The sequence below is a fragment of the Patagioenas fasciata genome, chromosome 2, assembly GCF_037038585.1.
Source record: "Patagioenas fasciata isolate bPatFas1 chromosome 2, bPatFas1.hap1, whole genome shotgun sequence".
Taxonomy (NCBI): domain Eukaryota; kingdom Metazoa; phylum Chordata; class Aves; order Columbiformes; family Columbidae; genus Patagioenas; species Patagioenas fasciata.
The window spans coordinates 138,154,116-138,181,877 of record NC_092521.1 but is presented as its reverse complement, the minus strand read 5'-3'; the positions used below and the strand labels follow the sequence as shown (position 1 = coordinate 138,181,877).

The 27,762-nt window shown below is 38.1% G+C and overlaps 1 protein-coding gene across 5 annotated transcripts in view; it reads right to left on the bottom strand.

The window, feature by feature from the left end:
* CRPPA (CDP-L-ribitol pyrophosphorylase A) overlaps positions 1-27,371 on the bottom strand; it is a 119,900-nt gene extending 92,529 nt beyond the window's left edge. For 4 of the 5 annotated variants that reach the window (XM_065832310.2, XM_071805084.1, XM_071805083.1 and 1 more), the window contains exons 1-3: positions 27,205-27,371; positions 19,833-20,112; positions 2,848-2,997 (exon numbers count right to left, since the gene is read on the bottom strand). In XM_065832310.2, the coding sequence (XP_065688382.1) occupies positions 2,848-2,997; positions 19,833-20,112; positions 27,205-27,371 (597 nt within the window). Of the gene's footprint in view, positions 1-2,847; positions 2,998-19,832; positions 20,113-26,649; positions 26,784-27,204 lie in introns of those variants that run through there. The other variant, XM_071805085.1, reaches the window with a different exon arrangement.
* Between the last annotated feature and the right edge of the window lie 391 nt (positions 27,372-27,762).

The following is a 27,762-nucleotide window of genomic DNA, read 5'->3' as shown; positions in this document are numbered from 1 at the left end:
CAGCAGATAAGACGTAAGAGTGAAAACTAAATTGAGATCCAGAACACAAAAAGGAGATGCCTCACAACCAAATGCATGCAAACAACCTGGCTGAATGTCCTCAAAATCTGTGCTGGATTTTTGGCACCACACATAAAGGAAATTCACTGTAGTATACATACATTTTAAGATGATATTGTAAACCCTCTTTGGCATTTGTTATTTCTCCTTCAATTCATTTTATGTACAAGGCATCTTTTTTTTTTTTTTTCCCAAATTATTGCTATCATTTTTTTAATCAAGCAAGAAATGCAAAAAGTTTTCTAAGGAAATGACTCCTAATTTGATGAAGATCATACAAGAGTATTTCTACCTACTTTAATAGTGTTACTACGTTATTCCTTTCTAGTTCTAAACACATTCAAAACAGCAATAAAAGTCTGCTCTGCCCAGATTGGTACCAGAAAAGAAGAGCAAAAAAGACTACAGATGGCAAACCTGTAAGGATCAGGTAACTGACCTTTGAATGAATGTTGCAACCTAGTGGTTAAGATACTCAGAGATCTTACATTTGTGAAAAAGAACACATCTGGAAGTAAACTCTCTAAATCTACCAATGATGCATTAAAATAGAGACAAACTTTAAAAGCAGTATTCCACATTACCCACAACATAACTGAAAGGCCTATGTTATTTGAAGCAATAATTCAAATGGACAGTTTCTTTCTAAGGAATGCATGTTTGACTGTTGTTTCTTTCCCCACACTGTTGTTGCATAAAGGTCACAACTGTATAAAATACACAAGAATGGGATCATGATCCCATGCTGAGTCAGCCAAAATGAATTCCATTCCCAGCTTTGTGAATGACTTGCAACATGAGTAACAAAAATTCTTTTTTTTCATTTTTGTTCATCTGTACAATGATACTTATCTACTTTACCAGGTTGTTGTAGGAACTAATGATGGGTATATTAATACTTAGAGATCATCATAAGTTGCATCCATTCCTACAAAAATCTGTCCTACAGTAGCTTGACTAAGTTTTTCAGGACAGCAATTATCTCTCTTTTTTGTATTTGTTTGTACACTTCCCAGAACAATAGGGTCTTAATCCTTGACTTGGACAGCTAGGCACCATTGAAACATAAATAATTAGCAAACAATACGAGTTGAGAGGCTTAGCGAAGTGTTATCCTTCGCAGAGCTCCAAGGCACAGAGCATTTACATGACCAGAATTTAGCCAATGTAAAGGGAACTGGGAACTAGGAACCATAGCCCCAGATGCCTGCTAACAACTTTGGTGGCTTGCTCTTGAAAGAGCAGGGACATGAAAAAAGACGACTGATGGAATGCATATGTGAGAAGAGAACACTATTCAGAGAAGCACAGGGACTGAAAATACAGTTGCCTTTTGAGCATGGCATTTAGAGCAAAAGCTTTTTATGTATTTGCCAGTTCTACTGTATCTGCAAACGAACAGCAAACAGAGTAGGAAAAAATAGGGGTTTGTTTTGGTGTTTCTTTTTGAGAAAAAACATATAAACATGCACTTTGCCAAACAGACACATCAGCAAGAAGGAAACAGCTGTATAATCAACAGTAGCTGTTGTCTCTTGAGATGTGTTCTATGCACAAGTATACCCACCACATTCAAGTAAGAGTCTCACTTAAAAGTATCAACTGTGTGTTATCATACACACCAAGAACATCCTCCTGCTTCTCATCAGAAGCAAGAAATTTGGAGCTAGTCCAATCCCTTGAGTAACTCTTCATCTTGGACAGCCCTTCATTTTCAGCATCTACAAATAGCTTCAACTAACAAGCATAAAGAGTAGAACAAGGAATTTGTGCCAACATTTTTAAGTAAAACAATTACCGAACAATTCAGCAACTGTTTCTTCTTCATTGCATGTCCACACATTTGTTCTGCTGTTGGTGACTTCTACGCTACGCACTCTCTGAAGGTGGATATCAGTAATTTGGGCTTGTTTAGAAATGAAAGACTGGTGGGAAGTATGGCTGTCAGCATTACTGGAGTGAAAAGTAATTCCTTCCAAGTGACAAATGAAGAAATGCACTACTTCCAGTCAGTCTAGAAGATACCTGGAGGACAGGCAATTTCCACAAGGTGATGAACGAAAAGGAAGTAGAATGCTGAGATGAAAGCCTGGAGCGTTTCCAGTAAACTGTGAGTGCAGGCTGGGGCAAGAAAAGAGCACTCTCCAAGAGGGATAAAGGCAAAAGAGTCATGGTTTAATACACAACCCACAATTTTTATTTTCTTAAACAAAGATGATGTTAAAGCAATATATTAAGAAAAAAATGGAGAATTACAAAAGATACTAATGAAATATTATTTTTAGCCACTAATCAAAGTATGTACAGTACACACGCAACATGAAACAAATTATACACTTATTTACCTACATGTATCAATTTAATATTATCCCAGTATTTTAGAACAGCCTATATCCCATCATATTATTATATGTCATTATTACACTGTTTATGCAAAACTCTTTGATACTCTCTGTCAACAAGACATACTTAATACACATGTAACTTTAAACATATGTAACTTCTCATTTAAGTAATCTATTTAATGGGCAATACAAATTAAAGCAAATCTGTCTTTCCAATAGTTTAGACCCCTCATCCCCTCTTACATGTGGCAGTTCCTGAAAAACTTGAACAGATTAGAATGATAAAGCATTTTCCTCAAAAGACTACAGAGAAGTAATACACATACAGCTGCATGTGATCTGAAATAGATGCTGAGTCTCTGTTTTTGAAAGAAGAGCAATAAAGTTTTTTTTTTCTTTTTTTTAACTAAAGTAAATGGAAGTCTTAGTCACAGAGTCTTACCTGTTGGTATGCTTCATAGATTATATCAAACAAGAAAGCCTGAGGCATTTCACTCGCTCTGTACTTGGCGCGTTCCAACGAGTGGTCTAAACAGCCATCTGCAGCAGAGGCAATAACCGTAGAAACTAAAGGACGAATTGCTCCTGCTGCCTGCAGAACAAAACACAAAGAAAGGCCTAAATGTTATTGATATTAATGTATATCAGAGAGCTGCAGCCAAATAAAAGTAAGAGCTTTAAAATACATTTTCTACCTATTTATCTTTTATATATCTCATAATGCACAAGTCATACTACTTAGTCTGTATAAAACTTTCAACATGAACATAGCAACAGAAGACTGCATAAGTACATGCTGCAGGCCAATTTCCAAAAAAATAAATCTGAAGTCCTTCATAAACATCTACTACAAATACACGTACAAATCTGAAACCTTCGTTATTCAGACTTTCTTCTACATACATATTAGGTTGTTTCTGTGAGGGCAGTTCTAGGCCCATTCAGATATCAAATAGCAGGAGACATTACCTGAGAAGTATTGACAATCCACAACACTTATTGCTTTCATAGATTTCAATTTGGCTAAACAGCTCAAAAATAAGCAAAAAGTTTCAGAAAACTGAGCTTGTTCCTCTGTGTTGAATTCACCCTGTGAAATACTGAGCACCCACACTTACCAGTGAAATCACTGGGAATACAGTTTATACATCAGAAATAATTCAACATCTAGCAGCACCGTGCCCCAGAACAGCTATTTAAATGCTTATATTTCAGTTTTGGTTTTGCTTAGATTTGAAATCAACTAAACATATATCTTTGATCTTTTCATCAATATATATAATATTAAATATCTCTGGCATTTCTGAAACAGAATCATTTTAGTCATTTTTACACCAGAAAGCTACCCACACTTCATCAGTCACTTATCAGATGTTCACATTAACTTTATATGAAGCTAGAGGCAATTGGGACAAAAGTTGTCCACACAATAACGAAGAAAAAGATGCAATGGAAGAACATTGCTTATCAAGCCACAGGGCAAAAAGTACACCTTTTAAAAATGCCAACCACTGAGAATAGCATCCTTATCCTATACTATTTATTGTCTCTTTTTAAGAATAATAAAAAAAGAATAATTCATGCTGTTCCAAAACATTTGGAATTATCCAACATCTTAAATCAGTATACCTAAAAAACCACTCCCAATAGTGGATTTTGACATTTTTCACTGCAGCCACAGATGATCGTTGGAAGTCCAATGAAGGTTAACACAGGAAACAGGTCTCTTATGTAAAATAAAAGCACTGTTATTGTTGATTTCATCTACCTTCTGTTGGCAAATCCTGCCCTCATATATGTGAGTCTTGTCTATTCTTACAGGATTTCTAAGCTCAGATAAGCATAGGGTGACAGAATGACACACTAAAAGAGAGCCCAAAGTTTTTTTCCCTCTTGGAACAGAAAGAATTAGTGTTCTTCCCTCCCCCTTTCACACTACTGAACAATAAAACAAAGAGGAATGCAGTGAGCCTGTTGAGCACTTTATGAGCTCTAAAATACAGCTTCTTAGTTCATTCTTTTACAGAATGAGGACAGAGATGTGAACCAATTTCTCATGCCCAAAGAGGACTGATATGGATGAGCTACTGGGGCAGGGAGAAGGGAGACAAAATATTCAAAAGATTCATATGACAGAGAAATATCTGAACCATTTTCTCAACATCCAAAAAGCACTTTTTCTTTCTAATATGTGGCAAGAGATATCTCTATAAAACACCACATCATCCAAAGCAAAACATCATCCAAAGGCAAATCATGGTACAGAAAGATGAGCAAGAACTATGAAATCACAGAACTATCTGTAAAGGATCTTGAGAGGTCACCTAGTCTAAGTCTCTGTTCTAGGCAGGATCAATGTTACTCTTGTCACAGCAAAGAAAAACTGACAAAACTAAATACCACTGTAATTTTAGTAATAGGTCAGTGTATTAAATGAGGAGTAAATTTAATAGACATACTTGGAGGAACAACTGTGCACAAACAGAAGTAGAGAAACTACATTATCTGCAACTTGTCCCCTCTCTAGTTCCGATGATCCAGGACATGGATTATTACCTCTATACCGCAGCTGCTGGGCATTTGGACTATGTTATTTTGCTCTGCTGTCATATTTTAATTGGTCACACACACACATAAAAAAAATATAATATGAGAAGGTCATGGGAAAAAAAGACAGAGCAGCATGCTAGCCACAGCTTTTCTGTAATTAGTTGTCTTTTTTTTTTCCCCCCTGAAACAGTTACCATTCCAGAAAACAAGTTAGCAAAAGACGGTTTCTTAGGCTGATCCAATATTTTATTACGGTTTTTAACAATCATGTCATGTCACATTTTAAGCATAAAACAGGCCAAGAGAATACAATGTGACTTGCATAACCAAATCTCACAAGTGAAACACGCACTCTGAGGAACAAAAAAACAAACTGCAATTCTAAATAAAATTGAAGTACTTAAAATTATATTCTTAAAAGAGCTCTGAAACACATTGTTTTCTTGACATCTGGTTTATTGCACAATAAAAAATCATGAATATCTGTATCTGTATCTTTGTGACAATACTGAACCACATCTCCTGCTCTGCTGAGGCCTAGCTCTTCCAGAAGATTCAGGAAGGCATCATTTCTAATAAATCCTAACATATCATGTTTTAAAACTGACAGCTAATGTCTCAAGTAATTGGAAGCTCCATGGCACCTAAAACCTCACACAGGGTATTTTTCAAACAACTACAGCATTGTTTTACATTATCCCAGAATTGAGTCCAGTGCAGCAGGCTGGGAGTTTTTCACCTGCCATCTGTCCATTTCAATGAGAAATAGCAAGTTGGGCACAATGAGAGGTCTTCTGCAGCAAACTCACTCAAACTGTAGCTGACACTGACTAAAAAAGTGAAGTTTGTTACAAAGAATAAGAATTATGGCTGACTTCTGACTATGTGAGGGAAATTCTAACTATGAATACAGTAACAGGATAACTAGCAGTCATTGGATTAAAAAAAAAAAAAGAGCTTTTATTCCAACAAAAGGACAACTCAGTCCACTTCCTAAAGCCAGGAAGTTTCTACTGCACAGAAATCTTTCATATGATGAACAGATGTGGTCCAAAAGTCATGAATCCATGAGCAAGAGCAGGGGTGTCAAACTCATTTTTGCCGGAGGCCACATGAGCCTTGCAGTTGCCTTCAAGGGGCCAAATAATTTTAGGACTATGTAAAGGTAGGGGTAGTTACATTTATACAGTCCTAAAATTACATTCAGTCCTTTGAAGGCAACCATGAGGCTGATGTGGCCCCCAGCAAAAAAACAGTTTGACAGCCCTGAGCTACAGCATACTTGCTAAGGTTCAGAATTTAGTTAAAACCTTAATGTCCTGAGAGAAGATACAGAAACCGGCTGGTTGTTTTGCTCAGTACCAGCTCACCTTTTTGCAGGACCCTCCTCTGTCTTGGCACACACGCACAGGCTCCCTCAATCAGATGACACGCCACAACACAGGGCTGAGTTTACCACCTCAGTGACACAAGAACTACATCAGTTCCTAAGGTGACATTCAGACTGGGTGAAACTGGGATCAATCAAAGGAAAATATTGGCATGTGTATGGCCTGCATTGTTGTCATACATGACAAGAAAGCTGAGTCCCTTACACAGGAACCTTGCGTCTGCAGTATAGGGCATCTCAAAATGATGGACCCAATTTCAAAGCCCTTTTGCTTTGAAATTGCATCCCTCTTTTTGAAACACCCTGTACTTCAGGTGCATTCTCTAGCTGGCATACGCCAACACAGCTGTCAAACCCAAGCCAGCTTACAGACATCACCACATGTGCTTCTGTGGCCAGAATCAGCTCACGAATATCTTCATTCATGGTGTAAACATCATATTTGGCATGTAAGAACAGAAGAGCTGTGAAATTTGTTCTCGTATGCAGGCAAAAGAGCAGTACAGTTTAAGACGTATGGTTTGTTCTGTGGTGTTTCCTTCTGGTTAGCGCAAGCATCTACCCGACTCAGCACAAAGGCTTTTCTGAACTCCACTCCTAACAGTCCTGCAACGAACTGGACAGGGAATTTAGGGACTTAAGGCAATGCTACAGACTACATTTTTTTAGTTCAGAAACTTAAACATTAGGACACAATATGGCAAATAATACAATAAGGTAGTACTGTATCTAAAGGGGCTTTTGTCCCTGGCAACTCTGGGGTCTAAGTGAGGAACACAATCATCCAGCCAGCCCATGTCTATTCAGTTACAATACAAAATATTTTATCCTTTGCAAGGAATTTCCTTGTTGTCTTTCCGGTTGTAAATCAGTAACAAAGACCTATTTCCATACTAGTAAAGAGAATGTATACTGAGTCTCAAGTATTTGAATTTTATTTGTTCTAATTTGGGAAGATTTGACTTGCTATTTATGTCAGGAATGTACAGGTATTTGGCCTAGCTCTCAGGCAAGAGGTTCAGACATAAATTTAAAAAGTGAATAAAACAAAGGAAATCTGTCCTCTTTCAAAGTTATAAGCACCTGTTAATGTCACTATAGTTTTACAGATCTTTCTTACACTTGGAATTAGCTTACACAAAACACAAATCCCGTGAGCCTAAACCAAGTGTCTGGATCTTATGCTAACATTTCCCTATCCAGAGTACTCATCTTCCAATTTCTAATCATTTTGAGCCAGATCTTGAGTAGATTTGCTTTCAAAATTATACACAAAATGTATCATACACCCTTCCTGAATATGAAGTGGATAGTTAATAGATAGTTACACTGAATTCCTTTAAATGTCGACTTTACATCTGTGAAGCCACTCCACTTCAGAGACAGTCAAGCATTAGCTTCAGTGAACCTGCAACGTCCAGGAAATACATACACTTCTTTCTCCTGTTTTTTCATACTTCATTAAATAAATTAGTTAAAGTATCAAAAGATCTGTTGGCCAGCTCTTATGCTTTCATAGCTTACCAGACATAGAAACAAACACTGCTAACTGGTTAGTTTTCATTTTGCAGACAAAAAATTGGAACAAAAACCATCCTTTTCTATCATTTTCTTCAAACAATCCTAAAATGTCCTGAGAATGCAGAATTCCAACAATTTGAATGGAAGTGACAGACTGGTACCACTCAGAAGCAAGCGCATCCATCCGCTGAAAACTGACCGAGTCTCTTGATGCTTTTGGAAACAACAGGTGTCTTTTATAATCCATTTTAAACACCACAAATAAAAAATGTTTACTAACAGGTTCTCAGTTTTGTAGTCAGGCTTTTTTTTGCGTAACTGCATAGACCAAAGCATATATTCAAGATGTAAAGATTCAATGGCAACTGAAAAAATAGGTAGAGAATGAAGTGCACCATGCAGGTCAGTTTAACAGGTTATCGTAAGCATTTACAAAAGATTCAAGACGTACTTATCCACCTTTCCACTAAACAGTAACACTTTATCATATGTTTATTCTGACAAGAAATTGTTTAGATGCATGTATTGAGTGAACACATAACCAGGGTGTGTTTTAAGATCAGACAACACAGTCAGTTAGTTCAAGCAGTATTGATGACACCTTTTATTACACAATGAAGTATGAATGTTTAGGCCACAGAAACCTACACACAATATAGTAACTTGCCTAACATAATGCAGTACAGTTTATTTTACTGGGAGTTCATAAAAACTGAAAATCATTGTTTTATTATAACAAACAAACAAACAAAAACAGGAAAAAAAAAAAAACACAAAGAACCCATTAAAATTTCAAAAAGGACTGAGGGCTGGGGGAAGCAATAAATTATCTGGGTTAAAAATACCCCTAACACTCCACGTCTAAAATACGATTTACCAAGAACAGGTTAACAAAGAGCCAGAAGCTTCAAAAAAACAACACACCCACATCTCTGATCAAGTCATTTTTGTCAGCCAGAGCTGAAACAGAACAAAGCTAGATAGCTGCAAAGCTCAACAAGTTGAAAGATATGGACTAGAAAGAGAATTTAAAAAAGCAATGGCACAAAATCCTTACAAAAAATTCCACAACTACAATTCCTTTTGTTTTACAACAGTGTGGTAAGAACCTCAGACAACCACAGATCCTCCAGGCCAGCATACTGAAGGAAAAAAAAGAAAAAAGTATTCTATTTCTTTGTCATGTCCCCGTCCCCAGTAGGCCCCAAGTACTAATGCGGAACCACAAAGAAGTTCACTTACATAGCCAATTTGCAACCCTGAACTTCAAGTGGGAATCACAGCCTACAACTTTACAGTCTAGTCCTAAATGAGCAGACTCCCCCATCCCTCTGGCATGACTTCCTTCTACTTCCTTATTACACCAGCAATACCTTTCTTCTCCATTTAGAGCCTCTATCTCTCCTGAAATTCATTTTCCCTATCTTCTCAGCCATCTAGTAGCATTAAGTAAAAGCACGTTTTATATTTCAATCATCCTAATTGCATTAGACTCAATGTTTTAAAATTACTTAGGAACAGACCTGATACTAAACACATACAAGCATAACTTACGAGTGCTATCTTTAAAAGCATGTGCCTATTCTCATGTTTTTTCATATTTTCTCAATATTTGTATTCATTAATTTTTATTCTTTAATCAGAGTTGTTTCCAACTCTAAGAAGCAAAATAGTACTGAACCAAGACTCACAAATAATTTAGTCATCCTGTCTTAGAAAAAATAAACTTGTCTTACATATATACACTGGAAATAGAAGTATATTAGAAATACACTTTCATCCCTTCAAAGCAGCTGACTTCTTTGAAACTGTATGCTGGAGATTGTGGGGCTAATCACACTTAGTAGGACAAATATACCTTGGAATTCCATTAAAGTCAATTTTGTAGAGGTGAATTTGGTAAATATACAAACAATTTTATCTTGCTTTTTCATGAAGACAAGGATTGCTTTAGGATACTGTTCAACTACATAACAATAACAATCGATGTTAATTTAGATAAGCTAGGTATCTAACAGTTTACAAATATGTCCCAGAATGTTTTCTATTAGGTTATTATTCATATGTTATGAAACACTATAATCTCCTTACGATTTCAGTCTAAGTTAGGTCTGGCTACGAACCAGCGAAAGAAGCTCAGAATAACTATAATTAATTTCTTCTCATTTTATTCCATCGAACTGTTTCCACATGTTACTACATGGAAAGTATTCTTTTACACAGATCAAACTACTTGCCATGAAGGGCATTCACAGGCATCTACAATGTGAAAAAATACAGAAATAAACACAGGATCTGTGATGCATGAAACAGGTAGAAACATGTATTTCTATTCAGACATCTGCACTCAAGCTAACTGCATCTATAGTAATCAACATGCTTCAGCCACCCTCAGTAATTACCATTTAAGTTAGAAGGAACTGTCTCTCCCAAAAGATTTCTTATTTCAAATTTATCAAACAAGCTTCAAAGCAAAATTTAAAAACTCAATTATAAGATTAAAATACTTCATGTATTTAAGAGGATATTCTTTTCAAATCTTTTATATGGTAAATCTAATAAAACAAAGTCATGTAACTATCTTTGTAAAATCAAGCAATAAGAGAATTTTTTCCTATGTATATTCAAGGTATCGCATGAAATATCGTATCTTTTTATATATATATTTCTTTTTTCCTTTTCTTCATTTTGTATCCAGCTGTTGTCTAGGGTTACATTTTATCTTCTCTATAACCAAAGTTGTAATCTATTAGAAGTTTTATGATTCTGCTGCGGAGATGGAAGACTTGAAGTATTTCCTCCTCCAACCTACAGAAATCCTGGCAAAACAGTTCTATTTGGATACAAAAGATTTAGGCATAGACAAAGAAAAGACACAAACTACAAGCTACCACTCCTGTACAGAAGTACAGCTGATAACTGCAATTTGGCTAAAAGTGCAAAGTTTTCTGAACTTAGGTATGAAGACATGTCCAAGCCCAAACTAGCCAGACTTCCAAACTGAACTGATTAAAGCCTGCACATAGTCCACAGTGTTCCTAACCTCATTCTGCAGCCCAAACCCACCTCCTTGCTGTGCAGCAAGGCAAGGCAGCAGTCTGGATGCATGGGTTCTACTCAACCCTGTCATCACCTGCCCCCGTAACTCCTTCTTTTAACATCGTGTCCAAAAGAGCCCCCAAATCAACACCTCAGCTGCACGCTTCTCTAAGGAGCAGACATGGCACACAGTCAGGACTACAGGACAAGCAGGATGACTCAGTACTCTCATTACCATGCAGTAACACAAACCTGAGTCCAGAGCACATCACACTTTCACCCACACTCACACCCAGACTCTACCATGCAGCACAGACACCCTTTGTGTGGCAGGGCTGTGGTGTGGACAGGATTCCTCCTACCTATTTCCTCTACCAACAAACAAATACAATCCCCAACCTGGGCTGTGTATCCATTGGAGATTAAGGGTGAATTTAAAAAGGTTCCCTGCTTTATGCTAGGTATTTTCCTTTAAAAAAAAAAAATTCTTAAATTACCTTATTTTATTTTTGTTGGGGAAAAAAAAAAAATCAAAATTCATAGTCATTATGGGCACACCATCTTTGATTCTCATTAGAGAGGCATCCACCTAAAATTCTCCTATGTAGGCAGTATCACCAAACAGTCCCATTCCAGCTTTCTTGACATATTTGTACTGGCAGCTTTTAATTGCCTAAGGACAGCACTGGTTGAAATGTTAAATGAGCCTGGCATAACACAGATTTTAAACCTAATCTTCATCCAGACAAAAAGAAGGTTAATTAGAACAGATGTAAGGAGTTTTAAACACTAAGAAAAAAGGCTTGTATGCTGAACTTCGCCTAATTTCCTTAAAGTCTGTTTACCCAGCTGGCTAGGAGCAAGTGGAACCCACTAAAATTGGGCACATGTTAATCTTAAACCAACACCAGGAAGGAAGAAGTTATAATTGTGTTTATTCCTAGCTGCAAAAGAGGGGATGTTTAATCAGAAATTTAATATACGCTTTGATCCAATGTTAATGAGCTGACACGATGTTGTACATTGAACTGACTTCAAAGACACACTATGCCTTAAACAAATGTAATGTATATTTATGACACTGTTTAAGAAAAAGAAAACATTTCTTCTAATGAGGTCACCTTTATCAGAACATGCTATCTGAGTAACTGGGGATAGTACGTGTACATCAAGACATGTTAGAGCTCCAATTAGCTATAGCAAACTAAAGAAGATTACTGATAACAGGAACTGGTGCTCAAAAATTAAGACTGCACGTGTTCTTTTTTACTTTACATAATTTCAGTTCTTTTGTATTTAAAGCATTTACCTCCAGAGTGTCAGTAAATGGCACATTGATCTTACTGACAGCATGCAAAATTCTAAATGTTATTACATAGAAATAGTAAGATTTCTCAAATAAAAATCAAATCGTTTCCCCTCAAAAAGACAAGACAATAAGAATATGCAACTGAAAACATGTATATGAGGTAGAGGATGAAAGCAGAACTAGGCATATCACAGGCTGTGGTTTTTCAACACACAGCACTGAAAACAAGCTCAGTAACATACTGAAAGTGGAAAAGAAGCAAAACCGAGAACATATACATGTATTTACAAAAAGCAGAGAGCGGTACTACAAACTACGATACAATTAATTTATGTCAACGTTTCATATTAAAACTGGGGCTTTTTTAAAAAAGGCAGATTAAAAATAAGTCTTCAGAATATGTCATTTATGCTGCTATAGTATTAATACTGCCATGTATCAGACGAACTATTTTTAATACAATAAGGAATAAAATTACAAAAGTTAGCAGGATTACACCAATAAATACATTTTTAATGGTGTCATACAAGTTATATGGCATTTCTTCTAGTGCATTCCTTATCCAGGCATTCCATGTGAGAAATTCAAGAATGGTCATGGAAATTTATGTTTTCCATAAATACAATAGTACTGGATATTCAATAAAATACATTTTGTCATATCATTAGCAAAATGAAGTCTTATTACCTCAGTCAACATATTCAGCTAATTTTTGTCACAGTGCGATAATTGGTAACACTTAACAACATGTTCTCATTTATTAACGTTTTGTTTTCTTCTTGATGGATTTTTTAAAGTACTTCAAAGTTTGTATAAAGTCTACATAACGCTACCAAAGATCCATACCAAGTACATGATTCAGACCACACATAGGATCCCCCACCTAAAGAGGAGCACATGCTGGTATAGCACTTCAAGACTTTCTTAGGACGTATTTAATCTTTTCAGTCGTCAGCAATAGTTGTATAAGTTGTATACTATACACAATTATGACGGACTCCATAACATGTAACATTCAATCTAACCAATTTATACATTCCAGAGGAAAACATATGGCTATTACGCTACCAATAGTTCTCAATACTTTTAGAAATATTTTAAAGTTTACTTAGAACTTTAAATTTTGGCATTCATTCTACATAAGATAACAATAAGATGAGCTACCAGCACTTCCTTTTTTAACTTGTGCTGTACTGAAAACCTAGATAGCAAAAACTATACACAATATTTTCTATAAAAATTAATCATAAACCAAATAATTTTTGCCTCTAAAATTAAAAATATTTATTTTACTCTGCATAATATTATCTTGCATTAACAAGTAACGAAACACATCTTACAGTCAGCAAGCTGTCTTTCAGACCCTAATTACTGATTTAGATTGCAACAAGCTGCCAGTCAGAATGCACTGTGCCACAAAGAATTTTGCATGTTACAGTGAGTCAATATGAAGAGTTAACATTTGCACTCAGCGGAGAAGAAATCTTGAAGCTACAGCCATAAGACTTACAGTTAAGAAATTATGTTTTCCCTCCAGAAAGTCTACGTCACTACAAAACCAGCAATCCCATCATGTGACAGCTACTGATCTACTGCACGTCACTGAACACATCATTTGCATCATATTATGAAGACAGAAGAAAAAAAAATCTTGAGGTGTTGTAGGAGGACTCTTGCACAATTTGATCAACCAAATGCAAAACTGCAATGTGTAATTAATAACTCGTTCCCACACACACAGTCCTGAGCAACCAAAACCACAGGCACTATAATTTGTGGTCACACAGTTCCCGCAGCAACTCTGTGCCTGCTTATCAAACGTCTTTCCCTTCTGAATTTGCTCTTCTGCTTCTATCTAAACTGCTTGTGTCCTCTCCTTGCAGGAAACCTTGCACCCAAGCTTCTTTCTCCTACAGTCCATTAAATTCAAAATTTCAAGTCACCTCTTTATACAAGTTTCAATTTAAGACCCTTTCTCTTATAAGGGCCTTGTAAAATGGATCATTATACCTTAGTATGCGAGTTAGGCTCAAGTAGTGATTTGAATACATGTATGTATGAATTTGGTATCTCATGAATTCTCTTCTACATGTTCCAATGCTCCTCAAGGCAGTTTTAGTTCTGTCTGTACCACAACCCACTTATCTCCTTGGAAGCAGGACGATAAGCACAGAACTAGTCCAGCAAACTATTACAGCACATGAAACAGGCCAGGTTGGCTTTTAGAAGCTTCACCCAACTTGCAGGGCTGGTGTCATCCTTGCCACAACCACCCAGATCACAAACTCAGCCAAAACGCAGCCGCGGGCATTTCTGGATGAAATCTCAGATTTCTTTTCAGTGCAGTGTTTTCTGAAAAGGGGCAAAACTCGGGGAGGTGTGCATGCCTAATCTTTAGCCAGCAAGATATAGCTAAGAATCTCTTACAGATCTTGCCATGTAGAAGCGGCAATGATCCAAGGCCCTTATTCAGCCCCTCACACATGCTGGACAAGCTGAGATTTCCCTTATTTTAAGGAACTACTCTGTACTCCTTTGATCTACTGCGGGAAGAAGAAATCTGAGTGATTAAATAGACACAATTTGCTAAAGGCTGTTTCATTTTCCAAAGTCATACTGTTTTCACAGATGAAGATTTTAATTAGACTCAAATCAACAGCAGTGTCATGTGCAGTTTCGCTAAATTTAAAGGAGGTACATTTTATAGACATTACATAAAAATTACCTCAGCAAATATTTAAGCATAAGAAGCTGTGCTCAAAACTTATTTCCAGGATAACCTCATCCTACGTAAAAAGAAAAAGAAAAAAAAAAAAAAGGTAAAAATTACTGTATGTGTAGACTCCCAGAAGCTAAAAAATGTGGGTTAAGTCACCTCTTTAAAAAGGATTAAATACTAGTTGTAGTAGGCACAGCTGGCTGTTCATACAACACACAAATACCGCAAAGAAGAAAGGGACATTATAATTTAAGTTTCTGCCTATGAATGCAATGAATCATCTGAATCACTTAAATTGAGACTGGGAAATCACAAGAGTTGTGTCCCCCCTTACCAGTGCTCGCCCACCACCAAAGACTACATCTTGCTAGGACAAAGACTTCAAGTATTTGCTGACAATACATCAGTACTCCATTCGACACAGAAAACAATTAGTAACTTAGTTGAGAAGGTTATAACTTTCTATCGGACCAATAATGCCATGAGCTATGGAAACATCAGTATGTTTCCTATAACTACCCATTACTACAGAGCTGAAAAAGGAATAATGCATTGTATAATTATTTTCCATGCACCAGCAAAACCACACTCGATTTCTTCATACATCCAGAAGAGTTACAGGGCTACTGAACAGACTCTGATCTTCACATTAATTTAGGTCTTCAGATCTTGTTTTCTTATAAAATTGCTATGCAACACCCCTACAATTAATTAATACGTATTTTTACATTGACATAAGTCAGAGTCTCCTACAGAACTACAGAACTCATTCCATCAGTGGAATAAAAATCACGTCAAGATGGTAACGTGTCATCAGTTCTTGATTCGGCTTTTGCACAAGCGTCTGACAGGACAACGGGAGCCCCTCGAACTATCAAGCATACAATGAAAGCAGAACCCCCAAAAACACAGCCACAGGACGGCTTCAGATGACCCAGTGTATAAATATGACTAAAAATGGTCTGTTACTGATGCAACCTTTACTGTTGGTTAAAATGAGTTTTTAATTGCAACAAAGAGGACAAAGATCATGTGTGAAATATTCCATATATGGCAAAAACAGAGGAGATAAGAAAAGAACATAAAAAGGCAATTGCTTTTAAGAGAAAAAGAACAAAGGATGGACAGAGCAATCAGAACTGCTCCAGCACGGCTTTCCCCATCCAGTTGTAACACACCAGATCATCTTATTTATCCGCCCAAGTCCTCCTTCACCCTCAGCAGAGAAAAAGAGGTGGGTTTTGGTTTGCTACCGACCATATTTTTCTAATGCAACTTGACTACCGTAATACATAAAGCATTTTACTTTGCTGGCTAACTGGGTGAAAGAATAACATGCGTATGGATGCATGTTTTCTGCGTGCAGTAAGAGTGATAACCGCAGCACTGAGTCAGAGTAAACTCAGCAACAGGAACAGACTGAGCATAATATGTAGTTCTTGCAGTGCATGGGTATTATTTGGACTGATTCGAACTATGAAGATGATGAGGGGCCTAGACCACCTTTCTTAGGAGAAGAGACTGAGAGAGCTGGGTCTGCTCAGCCTGGAGAAGAGAAGGCAGAGAGGGGATCTTATAAATGTTTAGAAATACCTCAAGGGCAGATGCCAAGAGGATGGGACTAGACTCCTTTCAGTGATGTCCAGTGATAGTATGAGGGGCAACAGGCACAGACTGAAGCATAGAAGGTTCCATCTGAATGTGAGGAAAAAATTCTTTACTTTGAGGGTGCCAGAGCACTGGAACAGGCTGCCCAGAGAGGTTGTGGAGTCTCCTTCTCTGGAGACATTCAAACCCACGGGACAAATTCCTGTGCAATCTGCTCTGGAAGAACCTGCTTCAGCAGATGGGTTGGACTACATGATCTCCAGAGGTCCCTTCCAAACCCAACCATTCTGTGATTCATGCGAATAAGAATCCCTGAGACTGAGTAGCACTGTACATCTGTATTGCTACATATGCTTTATTCAGAACCTCGCTAAAGCTGAGAATTAAGTAATAGTGCTAGAAAACTTCCAGCAACCAGCTTTTACAAACGCCATTTTGATTCTGTCTCTTCAGAGAAATAAACTGTACTTTCAAATCTAGTTTAACTAGAGAAAAGGAGTCTGACTGTATGTGCCTCTTCTTTTTTCTTTTTAAACTCTCAGTAGCAGAACTGAGAAGTTCCCTCCCCCACCTTCCTGATTTCTTTTCTTGTAAGCATTTTTCTTTTTAGTTATGTTCTTTAAAATGTAATGTTGGCAATGAGATAATGCTAGAGGCTCTGGACTGTTGCCTTCTGAAGCTTCCCCTTTTCCCAACTTTTACAAGCAATAAAGAATTTGTTTCTAGAAACATGTAATTTTAAATACAAAATTACCCCAAAAACATACATGGAAGTTAATTGGTTACAAAGTAATATTTTCACATAATCAAGGGATTGTTTGGCGGATTTAAGGCATAATTTATTAGTTCTGGATAAGGTGCGCATTTTGATTCCTACAGGCAAATAACAAACTGATTAGTAAGTATAATAAAGCAGTTTATTTGTCTGACAATTGGCAGATAGAACTGCAATCACTCACTTGATCAATTGCCATTTTAAAGAACATTAAAGCTTCTCATAATTATGTTATCTATATGGTATGCAGATGAACAACAGTACGGTATTATCCCTATTACACTAGGGATTTAATATAATGTTTCTGCCAAGTTTTGTACCTTTCTACATAATGCAAAAGGAAGTAATTACTTTCTTTACTGAAAGATTGAAGAATTTACTCCCTTTTAGATATGCAAAGAATTTGACTATAGGAAGAACTAAAGATGATAGCTTCTCTCAATCTATTTCTCTGATATTCAAAACCATGCATGTCAGTCTTGAGAAAGGGTCTCAGCTTTCCAGTCATTCAGTTCTTCAGAATTCTGTACCTGTCAAGCAAAAACAGCCACCTCTCTCTGGCAGGAAGCTTTTCCAATTTGTTACATAAAGTGAAGTTCTTCTCATGTTCCCTTAATCCAAATACTTCATTAGGTAATGTCAATAGCTAACAGCTTTCATAGTCCACTTCTCTGATGGCCCAGCCTCACTGAATTCAGTTCATCTAAGCCAGCACACGAAGCCAACAGATACCACACACATTGCAGACAGATATTATACAATGGAAAAGACTATGACAGATGTATAAGATTATCTTTTTGAGATCAAATGATACATCAGTGATTTAGGTAAGGAAATACTTATCAGTCAGAAGTTCAGATGAACTAAAGTATACTGCCTTGAGAAGGTCAATGGAGACTACCTTGATTCCCTACTGTTTTACTGAAAATGTCTTATACCAAATTAAAAAGAAAACCAGGAAAAACATTACATTAACATCACACAAGTTTCAAGAAAAAGTGAACATGTTAAACTTCAAGACAAACGAGGTATGATATACCTTAACATGCAAAGACACCTAAGCACAAACACATTCAGAAAACAGTTATTATTTCAACTCAACAGCAGTACAATTTAACCCCATTCTTCTACTACTCTCAAATAGTCTCATTGAACAGACTTACAAAGGGGATCTATTTTTAAGTCTTTGGCAGAGAATCAATTCCAGAAAGCTATTTTGTGCTATATGAGAAAGGCCAAAAACGTTGTTAAAATTCTAACGGAATCTAAGTGTTAATTACTGGAAACTATGTTCTGTATCACTGAAAACAAGAGAACACAGTTTCTGTTTTATTGTCCTTTCTCATTAAGCCAATCTACAAAAGTAGAGGCCTACAAGTAAAGAAGCCAAATATATATTTAGATTTCTAACATAATTTTCTGAGACCTTACATCATTTAATTTTCACAATAAATATTTTAACAAGTCATACGTTCCCCTTCGACATTGAGATTTAAAATAAAGGTGGAGGAGCACTACGGAAATACCACAATTCATGCTTTGGACTCTTTATTCCACTGTCAAAGTTGCAAATCATTTGTCAATTAGCTTATCTTTTACTCCAATTCCTGAAAAACACATTCAGTGGTAATTTTCCTAGCTTTCTAACACCCAAACAATCTGCTGTCACTAATGACTTCTACCTCAAATCATCTCCTTGAAGAAGAGAAGCTTTCTACTGTCTTATTAATGGAGAACTGAAGTACAAGGTAAAGACAGCAAATCGTACAGACAAGCCTGCGACTAAGTGGTGATTTCTTACATCTCTCTCCTAGTCAGCCACTTTTTCCACCAGTTCCTCTTGTTGCTAGTGTATGCCATAAATAACTCTTAATAATTGTACTTCCATAACACTTCTTCCAACTCTTCCCCCTCAGATATCACTCACTTTCTCAGAAATCTGTCTAGTTTCTAGGAATATTCCCAGTCCTCAAATGGAGAGATGAACAAGGAGAATCTCTAACCTATGGTTGGAGGCTTCTTATTTCCCCTTTTTCCCAGCAGTTTGCTATGCTTACAGATTCTAGAAAAAAATTACCCTTAATACAGATAGCTGTCTTGCCATTTATTCAGGATTTTCATAAAAGTTTGAGATGAAAACACATGAAGTTTGCAAGTCAACCAACGCAGTGGTCTCTTAGGCTACTATTAATAATCACTAATTGAACTACTCTAGTATTAGGTTAGAATTCTGCATGGAAAAATAGGTAAACTATGTTTATGTAATTTAGCTTTCAACTAACAAATTGCTGGTTAATTCAATCTGTTACTGACAGTCTCTATGGTGATAATTATTCCCCACAGCAAATAATGCCTGTAACACTTTAAAATGTCTCCCTCCCCCACCTGACCTCTCCACATAACAGGGATTCTCAATCTGTTCTGCTTACAAATTAGCATAATACAATTGCTACAAAAACCTTATTTATCAATCATATGAAGAACACTGCAGAGTTCCATTGCTATATAGTACATACCCCATGTTCTTTAGCAGCCATAACCACTTTTGAAAGAATATCTTCTTCAACAAATGGCCTCACAGCATCATGGATAATCACTACTTCTGGCTTCTGGAGCAGATGGTTGGAAAATTCATTCTCTGTAAATACTTTCAGTCCATTGAAAATTGACCGGTGACGAGTTATTCCACCTTTTACTATCATAACTCTTTTGTGGCCATATTTTTCAATTATAGCCTTCATTGTTTCGATCTTTTCAGAAGACACCACCACAATGATGTCAGATATCCAACTTATCCTAGAAGAAATAGTACAAAAACAGAGGAAGTAGACATGAATGACTAAATAAAAGCACAGATCTCCATGAAACAAGGAAATTCATATCAAAAGAAATTCAAGATGGCTAAACAAAGCATATGTCAAAATACTCAAAGTCCATTTTTGTGTCCGTATAAGCACTCCATCCCTGAAGGGAGAGCTACATTAGAGGATCTCTACCAATACATGGACGTCAACTGAAGTAACTGGAATTCCAGGAAGAGACTTGCTTCCAACAATCAGTTTGCAGAGAGAAGAGGTTAAAAAAAAAAAGTGCACCTTCTGATAACCCTTCCAAAAGCCTTCAAAACAGTCTCATTCCTAGCTTCAAACATAATTTCTAAATCCATCAGCTACACTTTGTTATTTTCAGCTTTCTCTAAACTCAGTCTCCAATAAATTGGTAAATCCTGAGACCTGGAGTATTCCATGTTCTACTGTGCAGGTACACTGCATCCAAATGAATAAGAGGATCACAAAAAACTCTGAAACAAAGATCACTATCAAGACAGGCACGACAGATTTCTAATGAATCAAAATTGTGATACTTGAATATTGACAGAAATCATTAGCCAGGTAGTTTGGAAAAAAACCAAAAAACACAACACACAAAGGTTTCTGCTCTAGCAAGCTAGCAAAATGTAAAAACATAGCTATGCTAGGCAAAATTACAGTAATATGAAAAGAATATTTTTAGAGAACTCCAAGCTTGTACTGTTGGTATCAGCCTAGCTCTACAACAGGGGTCGTGTGGAGGGGGAGAATGACCCACAACTCACAAGAGTGAAACCAGACATAACAGAAGTTAAGCTGAGGTCATACTTGTGTCAAAGGGCCTAGGAATACAAATTATAGTCACATGTGGCATACTGTACTTGAAAATAACAGAAATGCTATAATTCAAATCCAGTTATTTCAGTGTCTTATGTCCTAAATGCTACATAGAGTGCATTTAAAAGGATTTTTAATCATTTTATTTCCTTTCTCTGTCTGCACAGATGACAGAAGGGTTTTTAGTATAACAGACAAGAAACTCATCGGATGAGGAAGGATTACAAAAACAATTTACTGTAATAAAATTCCTCATGTAGCCTACAGATCCAACTACGAAGGAAAACTAATACGGTATGTATATTCTCCTAACTAAAACTAGTAAAGCTATTGAAACTAATTTTGCAGACACAAGACAAAGGTACTAAATACTTTCAGTTCGAAAATTAAGAGTCAGAAATTTACAGTTCCAAAAAACACAGACTTAAGCTATTGGTTTCTGCAGTAACACATGAGAAGGCATCGCCTAGGATTCCTTACTCCAAAAGGGAAGTTATCTGTGATACAAACCACTCCACTAGAACTATGTGGAACAGAGCATCTTCCACCTTCCATATATTTTTGTAATTAATACAACTCCATGGTAAAATATTTCAATGCATGTTAAAATTACTATTAAAACTAAAAATAGACTGAAGTGCTATTAGAATTCTTCAAAAGAAAAATATTTGTCCTTATGTTCATTTTATTATTAACAAAGGCAGAAAAGAGAGCCAAACCAACATATTCTCATCATTTTTTAAGTATTGAAGTTGTTCAAATGTAAAATCTGAAGTCATATGGGTTCAAGTTTCATTTCATCTTGTCACTCACCACACATTCAACAAAAGGTTTTCAAATCTCTCCAATGAGTCCTGGCATAGCCTTATGTTTAGCCACCAAGCTTAGCACCTCTGCAGGACTTTAACTCGGAACTAGGACAAACTAATTGGATTCATCTCAGTTCTTTTGAATATTGAGAGTCTGTGGCTTAAAAAGCCAAGTTCAAGAGCTATTTCACACTAAAAAAGAACTATGCAGTTCTATTTGCAGATAGGCTATAGCCTTGCACAGTTCCCAGTAACAGTGGATAGTCTGCACATCCACCAGTGACTGTGTAAAAACACCGACATTTTCCATTCTGGAGGCAAATGAAACAGATTATGAGCCAACTGGGTAGTACACAGCATCTTCTGAGAAGAAGGGAAGAGAACAGAAGTACTGGCCAGGCTATGATAAAACTCTGCATGGGGCAGGGGTGGAATGGCTCAAGGCTTCCAGTGGTACCGAAAAGTGACAGGATGCGGTCACAGCTCCACCCTGTGTCTGGATAAACACATTTATAAACTGGAGTATGTCCTCCTTAAACTCACTCTCAACTAATATTCTATAATTAGCGCTGGGATTCAGAGAAGCAACCTGTTCATATAGGAGTATAAAGACTGATTAGATACAAGAAGAGCTTTGGCTTTGAAGCCTAACATGACCCATCAGAACTGATTTCTAAAAGTCATGAAAAGTACTAATTTTCTAAAGTATGCTACAAATTCTCACAAATGAGAACTGTGCAACACACAGGTGCTTACTCTTTTAAAGATCAGCTTATGGAAATGCTGCAAAGTGTTCTAATGAAGTAGAAAGATATCAGTATACACTCAATCTGGCAGTAAATGGATCTTTTTTTTTCCTCTTTCAATTTGTCACAGCCTTTTCTTCAGAAAGATTTCATACTAAAATAATAAGCAGCTCAGGATTTGCTCAAAGGCAGTTTAAAAATAGAATACACCTTTTCCATTTTATAACTAATATTAGATCAAGAAAACGCAAGCTTCAGAAAGAATCAGCACAAGTCATGAAAAACATCGGAATACTGTCCGTCGATGTACTTTAACAAGCACTAAATACAGAATGCCAGTGCTTCCATACAACATCTGCTGCGGTTCTAAATCAGGTCTGATCAAATGAAATACAAGCAACAACTCCAGTTACAATCCCTTAACTTGGGAAGGCCTCACTAGGAGGAAAACAATGCAGCAGAAAAGGACTATGCGGTTTTTTTTTCCTGTGACTGTCCTTCTGGTCATCACCTACAGACAGACAGACCAATCAGCTGCCTAGCAGAAAATAGTGTTGTTCCATTCAATTTCAAACAACAGTATTTATATTAGCTAAGCTAGAACTCAAAGTACAGGAGCTCATTAACTCAGCAACAGATTAAGCTACCACATGACATCACAGACTGCAGAGGAAATTAAATAACCAGTGAGTTAAGCTTCGAGACTCCATCACCTAAATGGCTTGTTCAGGTATAGGTTTGACTGAGGTTTAACCTTCTGTTAGTTCACTCACATATAAACCAGCCCTGAGCCTTCAATTTGACACACTGTTTAAATACTCACAGTTTCTTGCAACTCCTATCCAGACCAGTAACAACCCATCTAACACGTGAGCTACTTGAATCAACAGTTTTATCAGCAAAACAAGGCCAGAACCAGACAGGCACTGCTGAGACGGCTGTAGCACTGTAAGATATGACTTTTCACTGCCACAGAAACTCTTTAGAGGTACAAGGTAAAGATTTATGTTACTCTTGCTGATCATGTTATTCAAGTGCTGAATGAGAAAAAAAAAAGTCAAGAACAAAATGCACTTGCAGAACGCAAATTTCCTTTTGCTCCCTAATGGTTTTATGATAAGAAAAAAAACATATATATATATGACTACATATGTATATTTTACAGTACAAAAATTTAAGCCTGAAAAGTTTCACAGGTATATTAAGGAAGTTTTGAGCATCTCATGTACAGAAGCCATCTCTTTTTTTCCTGAAAGAAAATGTTCCTTATTAGTCAGGCAAGATAACAAAGATATCTTAATAAAGTTAAAACAATCGGATTGTTTGCTATGATTATATTAGCTCATAAGCAATTTTAAGAATAAGCTAGAGATAACTGGACAAAATGAACTATCACAATGGATATATTTAACAAAACTGTAATTGTGTGACCTGTAGAGCAAGTGAACATGCACCAGCCAACAGGGACAAATACTTGGCAAATAAACTACACAAAACACTTCTGAAGAGGTGATTTTTGGAAGCTCCCCCAGGTGATTTTTTTTTTTTTCTTTTTTAAATATATCAGGTCACCTGTTTAAGAGATTACATTAGAGTAAGCAAAGTAAACAAAGCTGTCTGAAACCTTTACAGAAAATTTTTATTCTGCCAGTAAACATGTTAACTCTGCTTTTCTCTTTCCTCTTTCATAACGTCTCACCATACTTTCAACAACTACTGGAATATGAGCACCGCAAGAATAGCAGCAGCTTATTTGTCCCACACTTTTAATATGCTATTAATATTATTAAAATATTTGTCTGAATGTGCAGACGGACCTGAGATTCCTGCCTGTCTCAGAAAGCAAATTGGAAAGGTTCTATTCTAAGCAAACACACACCTCAATAAGAAAATAAAAACAAACAAAAACAAACATACCCAAACAAACTAACAAAAACCACAACCCACTAGTCCATACAGAAGCAAAAGGGAAGAATGCCATTCTAGTCCTGTTGAACTTGATACAAAAGCCTTACATAATTCAACAAAAGTAAAAACAAATCAAATGGAAAAAAAAAAAAAAAAGAGATTTAACTTCTCTAATACACTTTAATTTTATCCCCAAGATAGGACCTGACCTTCCTATCAGCACCACTGTACTGGCAATAAAAAACCAATCATTTCTCCTCACCCCATTGCTTTTCACCTTTTCTTCCTAAGGACATAATCTTTGATTATTATTGGCAGGCCAACATTCCACATGCTGTCCTCCCATGCAACAGGATGTGTTGCTTATTCATTCATGTCTGCTCTCGTCTGCCAATTTTTCCACATCAATATTTAAGATTCTCACTACTTTCAGCTGAACAGTGTCAAAATCTTTTTCTCCCGATTTTTTAAAAAGCACATGCAAACCAGCTGCAAATTCTCAATTTGCTCATGTATTTCCATCTATATGTTGCCGCATTTTTTCCAGATTAAAAAAGGCATAAAGTTACAGGTTAATGAGCCAATGATTCATTCAATTACATCAGGTAAACGACAGACTTTAGAAGATAGTATCAAACTAAACACAGAAAATCTGCCACTTCTGGGTGATAGGTAATGTGACAAACTGCATTTCCTCAATATTACATTTTCACGCATACATTGGCATAAAGTAAGAACAAGGTATCTCCTTTGCAGTTTCAGAGATCAAAGTAAAAGTGTGGAGATGAAAATCCAAGCCATTCCAAGCTTTAGAGTACATCTGTTCCCAACTCCCCATACACACAGACACTCCAGTACGGAGATGCCTGTGACAGTACTGGCACCAGTTATTACACTCCTAAAGTCAAGCAGAAGCACTAGGTTGTTACTTGCACAATCAACTTGTGATCATGTGCCTGGTTGGCCTGAACAATTAGAATTCAACCTTCTAATTTTTTGCAGCTTTAAGACATAAATATAATATTATTGCCTAAAGAACTGTCATTTTCCTGTAGCTCACTGGCAGCAAAAACTAAAGAAGGGTTTTTTTAACAAATAACGTTTTATTTTCCTATGAATATAATTTCCTTCCCAAATCTCACTCTGTTCTCTTTTCCAGGTCTCCAATACACTGAGGATATTATTCTTCACTGTAGATTCCCATGACATTTTGGCAGAAGCTACAGCTGTGACAAGCTTTGGACTGGAGTTTTTACTTACTGATGTGTTTAGCTTTGTGACTGACTGCTGTTGAAAATTAAATAAAGAAAACAAGCAATATTTCTTTCAGAAAGTAACAAGTGACCTGAGGGAAGCCATTCTGGGTGGGAATGGAAAAAGAGCCCCAATTTTGATGTTCTACAAGTTTCCATGAGTTAAGAACTTTGGGAGATGTTGGCAGTTCCATTTCTTTTCACCACCCTCTACTCATCCACATTTATTCTCTCTAAAATCTAAAGGCTTGCTTCTCTACAAGTTACTGCAAAACATCCAGAGTGCAGCTGATGCTCCACTCCTACCTGCAGCGTTTCAAGTGACACTAGATACAAGACTTACATTATGTTAACATTTGACAATAATATATTAACTGTCAGTCACATGCCTAGAACTCAACAGCCTTATGAAAAGGAAAAACCTGACTGCTAAGATATCCTATTACTTAAATTCTTTGCTACAATGTAAACAAAGGAAAGTCACGCATGCAGCCTCACACTATGCAAGCTATCAGCTTCTGGCCCAGTAACTCGGAGCTTCCTGCAGAGACCAAGAGTTCCACCACCACTGCATGGTGAGGGCATAAGAATGATGTGGACCACTGAGGTTGTCTCACTATGAAGAGTGGATCCTCTTTCGAGGCCTCTAGGCAACATTAAGACCATCTCCAAAGCCTATGAGAGAACAGATCTTTTCCAGCCCTCTGAACTGTATCAAGACTCCCTCCAATGGCTACAGCTGGCACCTAGCTCAACAAACCAGCCGATGCTACAGAAATCCTTGAGCTTCAAGGCTGAGGGCGTTGAACAGATCTCCAGTAGCACTGGAAAGTAACACAGCTCCAAGGCACCAGCAGCACTGGGGAGCAAGAAGACCCCATGGGTGGCGGTGCCAGCGCCAGGCTGGGACAGGGGGAAGCACCCAGCCCTGCCCAACTCCTCTCAAAGAATGTTAGGGATTGGAAGGTACCTGGAAAGATCATCTAGTCCAATCCCCCTGCTGGAGCTGGAACACTTATTTGAGGTTACACAAGAATGCGTCCAGGCAGGTTTTGAATGTTCCTAGAGGAGACTTCACAACCTCCTTGGGCAGCCTGCTCCAGGGCTCTGTCAGCCTCACTGTGAGGAAGTTTCTCCTATTTAAGTGGAACCTCCTGTATTGCAGTTTGCACCCATTGTCCCTTGCCTTATCATTGGTTGTCACCGAGAAGAGCCTGGCTCCATCCTCGTGATCCTCATCCCGAGTGAGGCTGCCCGGTCACAGCTCAGAGCACTCCCGCCCTGTCACTGCTCACACATGTGGACTGGGCGGGGAGGGCAGGTCCTGCTGACACGCAAAACCAAACACTCCAAAGAGCTGCGGTACCGCGGACGCCCAGGGCCTGAGCCAAGGGCGGTGGGCGGCCGCCAGCGGCTTCCCAGGGTCGGCAAGAGCCGGCGGCCGGGCCCCAAGCGGCGAGAGGCCGCGGCGGAGGGGAAGGCCCGCAGGGCGCGGACGGGTGCCGAGCGGCGCCTGCCTCGTTACCTCTCCATCGCCTGCACCGTGTAGCTGACGAGCGGCCTCCCTTGCACGGCGCAGAACTGCTTGGGGGTGGCACCACCCAGGCGCTCCCCGCTCCCGCCCGCCGGCAGCACAACGGCCACCGGCGTGCCGGCGGGCCTGGCGTCGCCGGTCCAGCTGCTGGGCTCCATCTGCGCGGGGCGCTGCTCCGCTCCTCGCCCTCCCAGCGCCCCAGCAACACGAACGCAGCCGGGACAGCTCTACCGCCCGCGTGTTTTATTCGCCCGCGACGTCCGCAATCCAAAGAATCCAGCGCCCGCCCGCCCCCAGCGGGATCCGGGCCCTGCTCCTCGCCCACCCCGCACTACCCAAGGCCCCGCAGAACCGTGCGGCGCCGGGCGCGGCCGGGCAGCCCCGCGACACACGCCTTGACCTCGGAGGAGGCGGGGGCGCACCCCCGCCTGCGGCTCCCTGGCAGGGAAACAGAGGGTGCACAGTGCCACAAGTGGGGTACGGCAGCCATTGGCCCTTTAAGTGCCCGGCGCTGGGTGTTTCCCCACAGCGCATGCGCATCCGAGCGGG